General features: G+C 40.7%; 1 protein-coding gene across 1 annotated transcript; it reads left to right on the forward strand.

Annotated features, from left to right (window-relative positions):
* The first annotated feature begins 10955 nt into the window (after nucleotides 1-10955).
* Nucleotides 10956-11840, forward strand: LOC138868589 (uncharacterized). The gene has a single exon (XM_070146149.1). The coding sequence runs from the start codon at nucleotides 10956-10958 to the stop codon at nucleotides 11838-11840; it is 885 nt and encodes a 294-aa protein (XP_070002250.1).
* Nucleotides 11841-18302: the final 6462 nt, after the last annotated feature.

The following is an 18302-nucleotide window of genomic DNA, read 5'->3' on the forward strand; positions in this document are numbered from 1 at the left end:
TGATATTCCAAAGTACAACAGAACCATATATCTAAATAAGCATATGACCTCCTATACATATTCCATCAAGGGGAACGACTTGGAGGATGACGAAATCGAGTTGGTTTTGCTAAAGAAGTTTGGAGAAACTTTGTCAAAATGAGTAATGATATGGTATCACAACTTACCCCCAAATTCTATTAATTCGGTTACTATGCTTGCAGATGCTTTTGTGAAGGCGCATTCTGGGGCCATCAAGGTCGAAACTAGAAAATCAGACCATTTCAAGGTTAAACAAAGAGATAACGAGATGCTCAAAGAGTTTTTATCGAGGTTCTAGATGGATCGGATGGACCTACCTCCAGTTTCCGATAATTGGGCCTTTCAGGCATTCACTTAAGGACTTAACCCCTGAAGCTCCTTGGTTTCGCAACAGCTAAAAAAAACTTGGTAGAGTATCCGACGGTAACCTGGGCCGACGTCCATAATAGATACCAGTCAAAAATCAGAGTCGAGGACGACCAACTCGGAGCTCTTTCTGGGTCTGTTTATCCCGTTAGAGCCGACGACAGGTCTAAGAGAGTCGTCGATCATGAATAGAGATCGATCCAAAACCGGTATCAACCATATAATAAAGATCGAAGGGGAAACGGGTCTAGGTGTCAACTCACGAGGAACGAAAGGAGAAGTGATCGAGGGTCCAATACCCGAGGCCTGATGAGAAAAAATAGTTTCGACAGGCTGCTTAGAGCTAGGGAAGCACCAAGATTATTGGAATACAACTTCAATGTCGATGCTACCAGCATCGTATCAGCCATCGAGCGCATCAAGGAAACCAATTGGCCTCGACCATTGCACTCTGACGCTACATAGAGAGATCCTAACTTGATGTGTAAGTATCATGGCACTCATGGCCACATAACCAAGGACTGAAGACAATTAATAGAAGAAGTTGCCAGGTTATTTTATAACGGGCACCTACAAGAATTTATGAGTGATCGAGCCAAAAACTACTTCAGAAACAGGGACGCCAACAAACAAACCGAGCATGAGGAACCTCATCACGTCATTAACATGATCATTGGAAGGGTTGATGTCCCTCAAGGATCAATGAAAAAATGCACCAATGTATCTATCATAAGGGAAAATCACACCCGAGATTATATCCTAGAAGGAACCATTTCATTCAGCAACGAGGATGCCGAGGGAATCGTACAACCTCATAATGAAGAACTGATAATATCCGTACTTATCAATAGCTCTCGAGTTAAACGTGTATTTATTGATCTAGGTAGCTCGGCCAGTATCATTAGATCAAGGGTTGTAGAATAGTTGGGGTTACAAGACCAAATAGTGACGGTGGTTCGGATGTTGAACGGGTTTAACATGACATGCGAAACCACTAAAGGGGAGATAACCCTACCAGTGAACACCATTGGAACGATCCAAGAAACAAAATTCTATATGATCGAAGGGGACATGAGATACAACACTCTATTCGGAAGGCCATGGGTTCACAACATGAGTGCGGTATCTTCTACCTTACACCAGGCACTAAAGTTCCCTATGCTGGGGGGAGTCAAGACGATCTATGGAGAATAGCCAGCCGCAAAGGAAATGTTCCCAATCGACGAGGTAATCCTGCTATCAGCGGTTTCGACATCAAGGAACCTAGAGTTGACCAGAAAGGAAGAAATTAAATAGCAATCACCGATGCTAACTTCGACCGAACCAGAGGAGTGGGGAGTAGACATGAGGACGACTATGAAATACCGAGGTCGTTCATAGCCCCCGATGATACCGACGCCACAAAATCGACAGTCGAGGAGTTGGGGCAAGTCATATTGATCGAGCACCTGCCAGATCAAAAGATATACCTGAGCACAGGGTTAACTCCCGAGCTGAGGAAAAAACTCATTGAATTTCTTAAAGCTAACATAGACTGTTTTGATTGGTCCCACCTTGACATGACAGGGATCCCCCCAGAAGTGACAACTCATAAGCTGAGTTTGGACCCGAAGTTCCACCCGGTCAAATAGAAGAGGAGACCACAGTCTGAGGTCAAGCATGCATTAATCAAGGACGATGTATCTAAACTCCTTAAAATAGGGTCAATTTAGGAAGTTTAATACCCAGAACGGTTAGCTAACGTAGTGGTAGTGCCAAATAAGATAAGAATGTGTGTAGATTACAAGGATCTGAACAAGGCATGCCCTAAGGATTCTTTTCCCTTGCCTAACATTGACTGGATGATCGACGCGATGACTGGGCACAAAATACTCATCTTTCTTGATGGCTATTCCGGGTACAACCAAATTCGGATGGACCTGGGGGATCAAGAAAAGACTTTTTTATCACTAAATTTGGCACCTATTGTTATAATGTGATGCCATTTAGATTAAAGAATGTCAGTGCCACATATCAACTCCTAGTAAACCGGATGTTCGAAGAACAAATAGGAAAATCAATGGACGTTTATATTGACGACATGTTAGTCAAGTCCCTGCGAGCAAAGGACCATTTAAAACATTTGCAGGAAACCTTCGACATATTGAAAATATACAATATGAAGCTAAACCCAGAGAAGTGCACATTCGGGGTCAGATCGAGAAAATTCCTTGTGTTCATGGTATCCAATTGAGGGAGAGATATCAATCCCGACAAAATCAAAGCCATAGAGACATCACCGTGGTGGATAATATCAAGTACGTTTAAAGACGACCAGGAGTATAGCCGCCCTAGGCCGGTTCATATTGAGGTCCTTGGACAAAATCCATCGGTTCTTCTCACTGTTGAAGAAGAATAATAACTTTTCCTGGACCCCAGAATGCCAACAAGCATTAGAAGAACTCAAACGGTACGTATAGAGTCCGCCCTTATTACACACTCTGAATACGAATGAATAGTTGTACCTTTACTTGGCAGTTTCTGAGGTGGTGATAAGTGGAGTCTTAGTTCGGGAAGAGGAAGGTACACAATTTCCTATTTACTATGCTAGTAGAACTCTAGGTGAGGCTGAAACAAGGTATTCTTACATGAAAAAATTGGCGCTCACTTTGCTAAGCGCCTCCAGGAAGTTAAAATCGTACTTTTAATGCCACCCCAAATGTGTCGTAACCTCTTACCTACTGAGGAACATCACACACAAACTCGAGCTCTCGGGTCGATTGGCCAAATGGGTCGTCAAAATAAGCGGGTACGATATCGAGTATCAACCCCGAACTGCCATAAAATCACAAATTTTGGAAGACTTCATGGCTGACTTTACGCCGGCCCTAATACCCGAAGTCGAAAGGGAATTAATACTAATATCGGGGAGTACCACGGAATCTGGACCCTTTATATAGATGGCCTCGAACGCAAAAGGGTCTGGGCTTGGCATCGTGTTAAAACCACCTACTACGAATGTTAGGTAGTCTATTAGAACTCTGAAATTGACTAACAATGAGGCCGAGTATGAGACCATAATTGTAGGTCTTTAATTGGCTAAAAACTCGGGGCCGAGGTGATCGAAGCTAAGTGCGACCCCCTCCTCATGGGTAATCAAGTCAATGGGACGTTCAAAGTGAAAGAGGAACGAATGCAAAGATACTTAGACAAATTACAAGTAACACTGCATCAATTCAGGGAATGGACCCTACAACACGTGCCCCGAGATCAGAACAGTGAGGCCGATGCTTTGGCTAACTTGGGCTCATTGGTCGATGTTGATGAATTCAGTTCGGGAACGGTGGTACAACTCATGAAGTCGATGATATAAGAAGGCCACGCCGAAGTAAATTTGGCGAGTTTAACTTGGGATTGGAGGAACAAATATATAGACTACTTGAAGACCGAAAAATTGCCTTCAGATCCCAAAGAATCGAGGGCCCTGCGTACCAAGGCTACCAGATTTAGCTTGGTCGAAGGGACATTGTTCAAAAGAACATTCGACAGCGTGCTAGCCATATGCTTGGGGCTGGGAAATACCGAATATGCCTTAAGAGAAGTTCATGAAGGTGCTTGCGGGAACCATTAGGGGGAAGAATCTTTGGTACAAAAATTAATTAAGGTCTCTATTACTGGACCGAAATGGAGAATTATGCGAAGGAATTTGCACGAAAAGGCTACGACTTCCAAAGACACGCACCAATGATCCATCAACCAGGAGAGCTACTCTATTCGGTCTTATCCCCATGGCCATTTAAGAAATGGGGAATGAACATCGCCGGTCCGCTACAGTAGGCACCCGGTAAGGCTCAATACATACTATTCATGACCGATTATTTTTCCAAATGGGTCAAAGCTCAAGCGTTCGAAAAAGTTTGGGAAAAAGAAGTCATTTACTTCATATGGGACCACATAATATGTCGATTCGGGATACCGACCGAGATCGTTTGCGATAATGGGAAACAATTCATCGGCATCAAGGTAAATAAATTCTTCGAAGATCATAAGATTAAGAAGATACTATCAACACCTTACCACCCTAGTGGTAACAGACAGACAGAATCAACAAACAATACCATACTTTAAAACCTGAAAAAGAGATTGACCAATGCCAAAGGGAAACAGAAGGAAATCCTACCCGAAGTCCTGTAGGCATACCGAATGACCTCAAAGTCTAGTAAAGGGGCCACCCTGTTTTCATTGGTCTATGGGACCAAAGCCTTAATACCAGTCGAAGTGGAAAAACTGAGCCTCCGGTTCCAATATGCAACAAAAGAGTCAAATGGCGAGGCCATGATCATGAGCCTGGAACTATTGGATGAAAGGAGGGAGGCCGCCCTAGTTCGGTTGACCGCCCATAAATAGCGAATAGAAAGATACTACAACCAAAGTGCCAACCTTCGACACTTAAAGATCGGGGACTTGGTGTTGAGGAAAGTAACATTACACACCCAGAACCCAAACGAGGGGAAGGTGGACTGAATTGGGAAGGACCATATCGAGTCATCAAAATTACCAGCAAAGATTCATACAAACTTGAAGCTAAAAACGGTGTGCAGCTACCGAACAACTGGAACAAAGAGCCATCAGACCCATGAGAGTCCCCTTTTTTGACTAATACACAAGGCCTTTGCCGGGATGTCTTTCATCAAGCAAAAGAGGGGTAGTAAATGGAATAAACTAAGCAAGATATCAACTAACCAAGAGAATGAACTAACCCCAAGGGATGATCTCAGATTGAAATTCAAGGCATGGTCCCATTGAAAGCCCAGGGAATAATTCCTAAAACATAAAAAATAGGATTTAAATAAAGTCCAAGAACATGACATACTTAAAGCGGTACTACTGCTAAGGTACGAACTCAATTACTCTTTAATCATTTTATGAATCAGACTAACATTTGTAGGCAAATCGCCAAGGATGAAATCACGCGTTGCACTCCTTTTCCCTTGAACGAGTTTTTTTCCCAAAATGCGGTTTTTGGCAAGGTTTTTAATGAGGCAACAATAAAATGTGCTAACTTAGATTCGAAGACCAGAGTCAATGATCATTCACTTCATATCAACAATATCTGAGCCCTCTCAAGCTCGACCTTGAATACTGGGAGCAATTACCCTCGGATTATAATTTTTAGCAAGAAAAGAAAGAAAACATTGTATGCTAGAAGCTAAGGCTTGGTGGTTAGGATCCATATTAAGGGCCAAACGGTCGTATGAATCATGCTCTCATAGTCCAATCTAGCCATGATACAAGTTTTTATGTGCTTTCGATCATGTACTTTATATACTAAGAAATGAAAGAGAGTTCTGCCTTGCTATTACACATTTTCTTGCTTCTTCAATTCTGGATCCTAAGAGCCCACGGGCTATCCCTACTCAGGGACGATCGAGCCCAAGGGCTACCCCTACTCGGGGACTGTCGCCCGAAGAAAGTTCGGACAACCCGGGCTACCTAATCCCGGAGGCACCAATCCTATTAAGTGGTGCCCAAATATAAAAGGCTACGACCACCCTAAGAACGACTCGGAGACATCCGAAGCTTGTAATAAAAAACTAAGGCCTTTATAAAAATTCGAAACCTACTAAAATATTACCTTCGACAAAAGCATCATCTGAAATCACTTAAGCATCTTGAAAATTTCTAGTCACACCAAGGTTTCAAAGCCTCGGGCAGACAAAGTTGTATCGAAGTCGGGCTCCATTCGGACCTCCAAGAAATGAACGCCCTATAACTACATTTGATTCTATGCTAAGGCATTAAAAACACATCAAAAGATGCTAGAAAAGTAATGACACAATATTTCTAGAAAGGAAACATTTCACATATATTCTGAAATATATTTACAAAGGCCCAATAAAAACGGCCTCAAAATAAAAAAAAAAATACATAAGCGAAATCAAAAAAGGTACTGAGGCATCTACGCTTGGTCTTCATCGGGGCCCGACTCATTACTAAAATCGTCAGAGTTCTCAGATCCTTCGATACCCTCAGGCTCATAAAGCTTCTTTGCCTCGGCTTCGAGCTTCCTCAATCTCGGTCGATAACTCAAAGCCTTGGGTGTGGATCTTTTCGAGGGTCTCCCTACAGGACAACCACTTCATGTATTCAGCCTTCGTCTTTAGGTGGATCTTGTCTGCCTCCCATCGGCCTTGTACTGGGCCACCATTTCTTAGGCATTAGTGGAGGTTATGTCCAAATTGGATCTCAGTGCCTCATATTCTCTACCAAGGGAATCCCGCTATGCCACAGCCGAGCTCAGGTATGTTCGAAGACCGTCATTCAGCTGAAACCATTTGTCAGCTTTGTATTTCGCTATCCAGAGTTGGTTCTCCCCTGATGCCATCTCCACCTTCGCAGTTTCCTTCTCTAAGGCCAGTCGGTCCATTCTGCGCTTCCACACTTCGGTCTGGGCCTTGACCTCGTCCATCTCGGCCCATAGCTGGTCGATCAGATCCATCTTCTGTTGGACTTGCGAAGTTGTTTCATTGCGACTAGATGCTCGTTCTTATCTTCAAAGACCTTTACTTTTTCAACTAGGTCAGTGTGTTCGCGTTTCAGGGTTGAGTCTTCCTTCTAAGTTTTTTCTAGCTCGGCTTGGAGAATCGCGAGGTCTTTAAGGGCCTCATCCTGTTGATCACTCAGAAACCTGTACATGTCCGTCTTTCGGACCTGCTCTTTGAGATCTAACTCGAGCTGGTTGGTTTCCAAGAGGTACCAGAGGAAGCTCTCGTGGTGAAGCAATGAAGCTTATAAAACAATGGAATTAAGTAAGAGACATCAAAGGAAAACTTAAATGATCATAAGGGGAGTTTGAAGGTGTTAGAGCCTTATCCGGTTCAGCACCTGCTATGCCTCGTTGAAGAGACTTGACGTGCCCACCTCGTTCATCTTTATCCGGTCCTCCTCGGTCACCAGGCATCAGAGGTAGCTACCTACGCCTACCGGAGCAGACAAGACCCGAGCATCCTTCAGGACTGTGAGAACAACCATCCTCTTGTGCTCGGGGTCCACACTCGGCGTAGGAAATTGCTTCACCAATCTTGGGCTCGAACTCGGCCCGCCAACTTTCGAGGGCACGTCCTTCTTTGGGACTTCCAGGAGACCAAACCCGGAGAAATCTTCCAATGTGGACATATCCATGCCATCGAAGAATGAGTGGAGAGGGTCTTCTGCACCTTGTGCTCCTTCACTTGATTTTTCTTTGCCCCCTTGGGCCTCTTCGAGCATGGACTCAGTATAGGAGGGCGTCTCGATGATATCGATCACACTGGTCACCTCCTTCAGGACAATAACAGTTTCTTGGGAGGTCACAGCCTCCATCTACGCTTCGGCCTCTCTGATTAGTGGGGATTTTGACTACTTATTAGCGCCTTTTAACTTTTGTTTTAGTCTAAAAGCATTGAATTGTGTTCCCAAAACTAATAAAATTGTGCAAAATTGCAAGAATGATGGAAGTTGATATCCCGAGATGAAATCCGACTCAAAAAGAAGTAGTCCTAGGTACAAGGAAATAAAAGGAACAGGAGCACAACTATGTGGTTCGAGAAGAAATTCTGTGGCCACAAAAGAAAGTGCGGACCGCAGATTTCCATCTGCGGCCGCAAACAAAGAAGGGAAATCTATAAGACATTTGCGCGAATTGCGGACCGCACATGAATTGTACGGCCATAAAGCTGGGCTAAGAGTTGAAGATCAGAGAGTGTGCAAAATGACCAAGTCCAGATCCTTTGTGAATTGCGGACCGCACAAGAATTGTGCGACCGCAGTCCTAATTTTGCGGACCGCAAAAGAGTTACCTCCCAGCTGCAATTCAGAAATGTGCGACCGTAGACCTCCAGTTCCTGATAGATGAAGAAATTTGCGGACTACACATGGAATTGTGCGGCCGCAGAACCTCCCGAGGGGCATTTTTGTCCGAGATTTCCAACCTTGTATAAATAAACAAGTTTCATGAAATTTGGTCAAGTTTTTCAATAACTGAAGTACTGTAGCCATTTTTTTGCCTCTTTTGTACGTTTTAGCTTCTTTTAGTGTTCTAACATTAGATTTATTTATTTTAATCTTCCAAGGTAAATTTAATTAGTTCTTCTTCTTTGTTTTCTTCAAATACCCACTATGAGTAGATAAATTTTTACTAGGATTGTGACCCAACCCTAGTGTGTAAAACTTATGAGTGATTTATTTTATGCTTGTTTATGAATGACTGTTTATTATTTAGCTTAGTTCATTCTTGAATTGTAGAATTGATGGTTGTAAACATTGATTCATGAATATTTGACTTAGTCTCTTCTTGACAAAGAGGGACCTAGTCTAGGACAATATAGCTAACAAAGAATTGGATCAATTGAGAGATTGATTAACCAGTTAAAGGGTTCAATCTAGATATAGTAACAACCCGACTTGAGCTCTTATCAACCGTTTTGGTAAATACCCATTTGGTCTTGAGAAAGCCAAATTAGGCAATATCACTCTCTGACCAAGAGGCATTGAGTGGACAACATAGAGTTGTGAGCTATAATATACCCCAATCAACAAAACAAGCATTAAATTCTTTATCCTATTAGGCAAACACCTAGGTAATGGTCACAACCCTAGGGCTTTTATATATTTGGAAAACCTTCAAAATCAATTATCTCTAGTCTGGTGTCTTTAAATTTTCAATCATTATATCAATTTTAGATATAGAAACAAAAAAACCTTATTGTGGAAGTGCAATTTAGATACCTCACTTGCTCATTCCGAATATATATTCCTAACTTCCATCTTAGCTCCATGTGGATTCGACCCCGACTCTTAGTTGGGTTTTATTATTGCATACGACTGTGCATATCTCCTTTGCGGTGTGCATTTGAATGTGATCAATTTATGGCACCATTGCAGGGGAGTTAAAAACGATGTTAGCTATATATTTGGGTTCGTGTGTGGATTATCTTCTTTTCCGTCCGTGTTACTAATTTGTGTTAATCAATTGTAGGTACAATTATGGCGGCGAACAACAATGAACTCGGAAACATGCCTTTAGGGGATGTGGACATTGAAGATGACCAAGTTGAAGAGGTTCCTCTTGAACTTCAAGCCAATAGAAGAGGTCGGATGCCTCATGACAATGTCCTAGTTCCACCCCCACCTCTACCACGAGCGAATCCACACCGGGTGTTTCCCAATTAAGGGTATGCAAGTGCAATAGTCCCTCCCTTTATTAGGGCGAACAACTTTCAAATCACCAATGTGATGCTCACTTTGCTAGAGCAACGAGGTTTCTTCACCGAGGCTCCGGGTCAAAATGCGATAAATACTTGAAGGGGTTTATGGACACTTGTTGAGGGGAGCAAACAAATAAATGTCTCCGAGAATGCATTGAGGCTAAGGCTTTTCCCTTCTCTCTATGGGGGAAAGCCTTAGATTGGTTGGAACGATTGCCGAACCATTCCATTTGTACTTTGGATGAGTTGGCAGAGAAATTTATTACTAAGTTCTTCTCTCCCGGGCATATGGCTACTCTTAGAGATGAGATTTTAGCATTCAAGCAAGACACGAGATATAGGAGCGGTATAGAATAATGGTCAAAGAATGTCCTAACAATGATGTGACGGAGAATATAATTCAATAAACTTTGTATCATGGGATTAACATGACCAACCAATGTGTGGTGAATTAACTTACCGGTGAAAATTTTAGGACTACGCCGTATGCGGAGGCTTGTGAGATTTTGGATGAAATGGCAGAAACATCATCGGCATGGCAATCCCGGGCTAATGTTCCACTGATCCAAACATGATTCACCTCCATAAAGAGTTGCATGACCATGGGCAAGCCATTGCCAAATTGACGACTACCTTGAATCAAGTAGCAAAGGTGCAACTTCATCAAGTGCAAAATCCTAAGCGAGTCAATGCCATGGAAGGGGTGAACATGATGGTAAACAAGAGAAGATCAAAGTGACTACAAGTGCAAAATTGAGTGGAGAATTATGTGCATGAGGATAGTGGGTTTGATCAAGATGAATCTTATAATGAACAAGAAGAGGAGGCGCAATATGTGAACAACTTTCAAGGGCAAAGAAACAACATCCGAGGTTCGAATAAAAAATGATGGCGACCTCAAAACAATAAAGGTAATTTGAACTCAAGCAATCAAGGAAATTAGAGTGGTGGCAACAACCAAGGTAATTGGAGTGGTGGCAACAATAAAGGGAAATGGCATAACAACAACAATCAAGGTAATTGGAGTGGAAATAATCAAGGAAATTGGGGGTAACAATCAAGGCAGATGGAACAATAATCAAGGCAACCGGGGGTCGAGTTTTCAAAGGCCCCCGATGTATCAACAACCGAAAAACCTGCATCCTTATCCTTCTCATGGTCCAAGTTCTTCCAACAATAAAATGGGGCATATTGAGAATATGTTCAAGCAAATGATGTAAAATTAATGTCGATTCGGATGCCCAAATTGCCTCACGCAATATATCAATCCGCAACTTAGAAGTTCAAATAGGGCAAATATCTCAAGCTCTAAGTACTCGTCCTAAGGGGGCACTACCAAGTGACATGGTGGTGAACCCAAAGGGTGGTAACAACACGGGGCATGCCATGGCCGTTACTACGAGAAGTGGAAAAGGTGGGGATGCACCTACCTCAAGCCAAAGGCAACTTGTGGATGAAGAGCAAGTGGCACAAGAAGAAAAGATCCCAAACAATGGAGAGCAAGCTAATGATGAGGTTCAGATTAATATTGATGATAGTGTGGAAGAGACTCAAGAGGAGGTGAACCCGTCTATGGATCACATTGTTGACATACCAAAACCAGTAGTGCAAAGGTCTAAGGCACCATTGCCTAAGCGTCCACCTCCATATCCTCAAAGACTTGCAAAGAATACTGATGAAAACCAATTCAAGAAGTTTATCCAAATGATGAAGAGTCTCTTAATCAATGTGCCATTAGTTGAGGCCTTGGAGAAAATGCCCGGTTATGCAAAGTTCATAAAGGATCTTGTGACAAAGAAGCGGTCTATGAATTTTGAAACTATCAAAGTCACTCATCAAGTGAGTATGATTGTGCATTCAATAGCTCCTAATTTAGAGGATCCCGGTGCTTTCTTGATTCCTTATACAATTGGAAGTGCCGAGTTTGCAAAAGCTCTTTGTGATCTTGGGGCAAGTATCAATTTGATGCCCTATTTGATTTTCAAGACATTGGGAATTGGGAAACCAAGGCCCACCTCTATGAGATTGCAAATGACTGATTGTAGCATAAAGAGACCTTTGGGAGTGATTGAGGATGTTTTGGTTTGTGTTGATAAATTCATTCTTTCGACAAATTTCATCATTCTAAATTGTGAAGTTGATTATGAGGTGACGATTATTCTTGGAAGACCTTTCCCTGCTATGGGGAAGGCTCTTTATGATGTTGAAGCCGGAGAACTTACTTTCTGAGTTGGTGATGAAAACGTGGTTTTCCATGTATGTAAGTCCATGCGGCAACCCAATAGCAATGAGGTGTGTTCTTTTGTGGACTTGGTGACCACTGTTATTGTCGATGAAATAAGTGTTATGATAAATGTTAGTGATATGTTGGAGGGTGTCTTACTCAACTTTGATGATGACGAGATGGATGGCTTCGTGGAATGTGTGAACTCTTTGCAAGGAATGGGGTCGTACAACTATAAACCCCGAAAATTATCCTTGGATCTTGACAATAGGACAACTCCTCCTACAAAGCCTTCAATTGAAGAGCCTCCTACTTTGGAGTTGAAGCCATTGCCTCCACATATTCGATATGAATTTCTTGGCCCTTCTTCTACTTTTTCGGTTATTCTTTCCTCTTGTTTGACTAACGTGCAGGTAGATTCTGTATTGGCGGTGCTACAAAAGGGGAAGAAGGCTATTGGGTGGACATTGACAGATATTTGGGGGATAAGCCCCATATTTTGCATGCACAAGATTAACTTGGAGAGCGGGGCCAAGCCATCTATTGAACATTCTAGACACCGGATTTTTGACCCTCCCCGAGAATTTTTACATTTTTAGCTTAAATATGTAATTTAGGTCTAATATAGCTATTTTGACTATTTTACTTTATTTCTTTGCAAAAAAGGAAAAATCACGAAAATATATATACAAATTTTAGTTTATGTATTTCTCATAAACTTGAAAATACAAAAACAATTGTACTTCATTTTGGTACTTTATATAAATTCGAAAATTACAAAAAAAAATATAATTCTATTAATGTTTTGTAGTCATATAATTTTTGAAAAAATAAAAAATATTACTTTATATTTTATCTTTATATAAAAAACGAAAATTACAAAAAATAGTTTTGTTAATATTTTGTAGCTATTTTTAATCTCGAAAAATATTAAGAAAATAATAATATAGTTTTGTTTTAAATATTAGTCTTATTTTTGTTAGTTATTTTGCTTACATAGGACTAGTTGAGCAACGTAGTGTTCCTATTTCTCGGGTCCGGGCAAAAGAATAATATTCGGGTTCAAACTATCCGGTTTTAGGCCTAACTTTCTGACCTAGCCCATAATAAATCGAGTCCACGACACATGGGGAACCCCACCACGCGTGGGGGACACAAGCCTCGAAACCCACCACGCGTGGGGCTCATTTTTCTGGGCAAAACCATTACAAATGCACAGACAAAACATTTTGAAAAGGGGGGATTTTGAAAAATTGAAAAGGGGGACCTTTGAAATTCTTGGAACGAAAGACTTGGAAAATTTTGGCAGAAGCACTATTCATTCATCTTCTCCAAAAGAAGAAGAAAACCCTACTACAAAAAAGCCATAACATTCCTACTCCCTCACGCCCAAACAGACTTTTTTTGAAAAATTTAAACAAACGGACAGATTTTGGAAGGGAGTGGATTTTCCACTGTTCATCTTCTTCTCCAAAAGAAGAAGAACTAAAACAAAAAACCTAAGGATCCCGACCCCCAACGCTTGAACCTTCTCCAGTCCGACACCTTCCCGTCGCAACCAAAACCCCAGCAAATCCAAACAACCTTCCCCATCGCCTTCTTCCCGTAGCAGCCATAACCATCGCCAAACCACCACCCAAACACCACCACCGCAGCTGCTTCCACCTCCAGAAACCACCCGTCAAGCAGCAGCTGTTGCTGCTGCATCGCCACCACCAAAACAACCATCGTCCCAGCTAGCGTCGCAGCTGCTTCTGCCTCCTCCATAATCACCGTCAACAAACCACCCAAAAACCCTACGAGCCCCTACTACCTCTAGTCCAAACAACACCACTAAACACCACCCCCGTCAAACATCGTCCACTGCCCAAACGACCCCACGCATTCCTGAAGCGAACCAGTAATCCCTCCACCAAACAGGCCCGTCAGTAGCCCCCCCCTCGCGTCGACCTTACTGCTGTCGACGTTGTTCCATCTTTCGCGAGTAGTTGTTGGTTGCTGCGATCCTGCCTTGCCGAGTTTTCTGTTTTCCGTCGAGGTCGACTTTGGGTCGTCGAGGTTCGGTACGTCGAGGTTGTTGTCCGAGGTTTCGTCGCAGGTCCATTGCCTCGCTTAAGATCTGAAATAGTCAGAACCTTCCTGCCTTTTACTTCTTCACTATACTTGGAGTCGTTTATAGTCTCCTGGGTTTTCTGCTATTCCTACTGTACTGGTTTGCGATGTTGCTGAATCTGCTGTTGCTGTGTTATTACTGCTGCTGACTTCTCCTTCTTTTGTTCTTGTACTGCTGTTTCCAGGTACACATTTGTACAATCTCGGCTTGAAGCAAAAAATGAAATATTAATCAGGCTTTGTTCCTGTTGAATTCCTCCTGTTTAGATTTGTGGTTGAATATAATTTTTCTTTCTTCGTATAAAGATGTAGTTGAATGATTAATGAATAATGAGGTTGCATATGTATACTTTCTTCATCTAATAATGTTAGTTTAAATTAATCGGAGAATAATTAATCTGTTTTGATATTATGGTCAATCTCATGTTCTAGTATTATTGAATAACAGAATATAAAATGAAAGCAGTTTTTCTTTGTACAAACTCGATCGCAATTTTCCATTCGCATTAGCCGTAAACTAATAACTAATAAGTTACGTTTTTCAGCATGTAAATAATTAAGAGATTTTCTTTTATTTTAGAGACGAACTTAATAGAAAATATAGTCATTGTAGGTTTATCCTTTAAAAATAAAAATGAGACGAGCCTCGCCAAATAAAACGTATAGATTGCGGGGCCCTCACAAAATGTATGGTTTAATTAGAATTCGGAAGGACCGTTTAGCGAATTTCACGGTCTTCCCCAAAATAATAACGCGATAGTCTCTTTAGGCGCGTGTTTAATATTTTACTTTCTTAAGCCTGGGTGTGCATTTCATGCGACCCGAATCCAAATCCCAAAACATCAAATAAAACGTGTTCCGGATTGTGGGTGCATTTCATGTAACGCAGTCCAAAGACGTGTTTTAAGCGATGTTCATATTTCTTTTAAAAACAATAATAATAAAGCGGTTAAAAGATAAAATTTGCACATAAGTTCATATTTGTATAAAATCAGATAATCAAGCCGAATATAACAGTTGAGCGACCGTGCTAGAACCACGGAACTCGGGAATGCCTAACACCTTCTCCCGGGTTAACAGAATTCCTTATCCGGATTTCTGGTACGCAGACTATAATATGGAGTCATTCTTTTCCTCGATTCGGGATTAAAATTGGTGACTTGGGACACCCTAAATCTCCCAAGTGGCGACTCTGAAATAAATAAACAAATTCCGTTTCGATTGTCCTTTAATTGGAAAAAACTCCCTTGCGCCCCTTCGGGTGCGTAAAAAGGAGGTGTGACAGCTCTGGCGACTCCGCTGGGGATTAGTGACCCAGAACCACTGGTTCAGGGTTAAGAATTCGAGCTTAGAATAATTGTTATTATTTGGCTTTATTTATTATCTGATTTTATTACATGTTTTGAGCCTAATGTGCTAAATGCTGCTTTTACCGCTTTGATATTATTTGAACTGTATATAAATTGTGCCGAAACCTTTCTCTTCTTACCTCCGGGGATGTGCTTACTGGTTGAGACTCCCTATTCTGTTAGTGTCATACCCTGAATAAAAGAGGCTCGGAAAGTTTCTAAGCCGGCTGGCCTTTTGGTTCCCGGAAAGGAGCTCCTTCCTCAGCTCGAGTTGTCCGCTCGGGTACACTGTCTAGAACACCGACCCAGGTTTTTGAACCTAGTATAACAAAGCCACATGCCGGATCCCTAGTAGGAACGTTTATTTGCATCATGTGCATTTGACTTAGGGGACTCAACATAGGGGTTGGGTCCGTCTAGGACAAGCAACCTGAAAATAATAGACCATCTTTCGGCATCCTATGTGCTACATGTTGTATTTAGTCAAGGGCGAATGAGTCATTTGGTCATTTCCAGCATGGTGTTATTTTAATCAAAACATGGGGAACATTTGTGGAATCCAAGAAGCCTTGGAATTCCCTATGTCCCCCAAGCTTCGCTTTTGGGAAAGCACATGGGGAACATTTGTGGAATCCAAGAAGCCTTGGAATTCCCCTATGTCCCCCATGCTTCATATGTTGGGAAAAGCGCATGGGGAGCATTTGCGGAATCCAAGAAGTCTTGGAAATCATTATGTCTCCCATGCCACATTTTTGAAAGTAATAATAAATATAAAAAATAAAAATATATATAAAAACAAAGCATGAAAATTCAAAAGATTTTGTATGTTTTCATTATTTTCCACAGATTAAAAAAAATCGTGAAAAAGAGGAGAAAATAACAATGTAGAGATGTGGCTACTTATTGTTAGAAAAAAGAAACCAATGTCCGAGTAGTATCGAAACTCTGCCGAAATTTTGAAAATGAAAAAAAAATGTCTTGTTAGTTTGTTATATTAAAAGCAAAGGAAAAATAGAAAAAAAATCATCATTGTTCTGTCTTGTTTTTTTCAAAAATATTAAAGAAAATAGTTTGTTTTGCCATTAAATGAAAATGAAAAAGAGTCTGGTTTTTAAAATGTTTTATTTTATTTTATTTTGTTTGTCTATGAAAATGCCAAAAATAAAAATAAAAAGAGTCGGGCGTTGAATGTGATTTTATTATTTGTTCCAAAATAAGTATATATATAATCCAAAAAAAAATTCAAAAGAAAATTCAAAATTCAAAAAGATAAAATAGATAAATAAAAAATCCGAAAATATTTTGATTCTTCTTTAGAAAATTCAAAATTCAAAAAATACTTTTTTTAAAGCATTTCTTTTATTAAAGGTAAAAATTCCAAAAAAAAACATTTTCTTTTTCTTTGGAATAAGAAAAACAAATGAAAAAAAGAAGGAATGTTTTACGTTAGTTAGTTTGTTTGTTATGAATGAAAATAATAGTTTGTTTGTTTGCTAAAAAAAAAAGAATAGAAAATGGAAAAGGGTCTTCTCAAAAATAGTTTATTGGCCCGAACTACGCGGGTTTGATTCTCACCGGATGTGAGATACGTAGGCAACCCTCATCGGGTCCAACCCCACATTTTGCTAAAAAGCCAAAAACAAATAAATAATAATGATAAAAAAATATATATGTCAAATTTTAATTTTGTCATAAAGAAGTCGGGTGATGCTGTTTTATCAAAACATAGCCGAATGTTCCCGAAAGGGACGCCGGAAGGCTGACTTTGCATAAACAGCCACCTTTGGGTCATTTTTAAGATTTGTTCCAGTTGACCCACACAGCCTTAAAAAAATCTTCGTCCCCGAGACGCTGAAGGGCCGTGTTTGCAACACCAGGTTTCGTTTTAATTTGAAAAAAACAATAAAGAGTCAGTGGTCAGGTGAATACCGTTTGAATTTTTAGTTAAAATAAGTCGAGCCAGCTTCGGCCGCGTCTTAAACCGTTCTTGCCGAAATAGCCTTAGAGTATCTTTCAGTTGTCGAAAGGCTATTTTCGTAAAAGAACGGACAAGTTTGTAAAGTGTCATAAAATAATCCTCCCCGGCCTCAAAATTCATGTGAAAGTTGGAAGGAGCTACATTTGCAAAAACAACCATATGGTTAAAATTAGCAAACGGGGAAAGGAAGCTGGCCTTTTTTGTTTCAACCCTTGAAACCCAGTTTGTTTTATTATGAAAATTGATAAAGAAAAAAAATGTTTCACTGCTGTTACCTTTCATTTTATCCGAACTACGCAAGGTCTGATTCATGCGGGGTCATGATACGTAGGCAATCTCCATAAGATTCGACCACAACAAAAGAAAAATGAAAAAAAATCAAAAAGGAAAAATGAAAAAATCGAAAAAAGAGAAAAAAAAGAAGAATGAAAAAATCAGAAAAAAATGAAAAGATGTTGTCAATAATGAGGACCGACTGAGTCCATTCTAACCTGTTTTGTTTTGAATCACAAAGTTAAGGTGGTTGATTTGTGGTAAGCCGGACAATGACACCCGGAATCCTTTACTTGCACCTCATGATGCACACTCTGCGGGGATCAGGCCTGATGACAGAAGCATTCGAGTCCTATTGGGAACTTGTTGACTAAGGGTAATGATATTGAAGTTGGCAATGGTCATTGCAATACTAATGCAAAGCTCAGTGGCTACGATGCCAAGTTTGATAAAATGGGAGGACGCTCCGTTCCTGGGTTAACAAGAGAGAAGCTTGTGGTGGCTTATTTTGTTGTCATTTCTGTTGTCCGGATTATTAAGGTTGTAATTTGGATTTTGTCCTGTGTCAAACCTTCTTATCTTTCCATTTTGTCATAGCAGTTTGTTTAAATTTTGTCCAGTTTGTGTTAGGATTTTATTCTGGTTGTTTTGTTTGTTTTATTATTCAAACCATTTCGCCGGTAGTCTAATACAAAGTCGGTCTTTTGTTAGTTCCAGTCGTCTTTTTGTTTAGTCCTTTTATCATTTCTGTTCAA

This window comes from Nicotiana sylvestris, chromosome 5, assembly GCF_000393655.2.
Source record: "Nicotiana sylvestris chromosome 5, ASM39365v2, whole genome shotgun sequence".
Taxonomy (NCBI): Eukaryota; Viridiplantae; Streptophyta; class Magnoliopsida; order Solanales; family Solanaceae; genus Nicotiana; species Nicotiana sylvestris.

Coding starts and splice junctions, on each gene's coding strand:
- LOC138868589 (XM_070146149.1), top strand. CDS start 10,956: ATGGTGGTGAACCCAAAGGGTGGTAACAACACGGGGCATGCCATGGCC.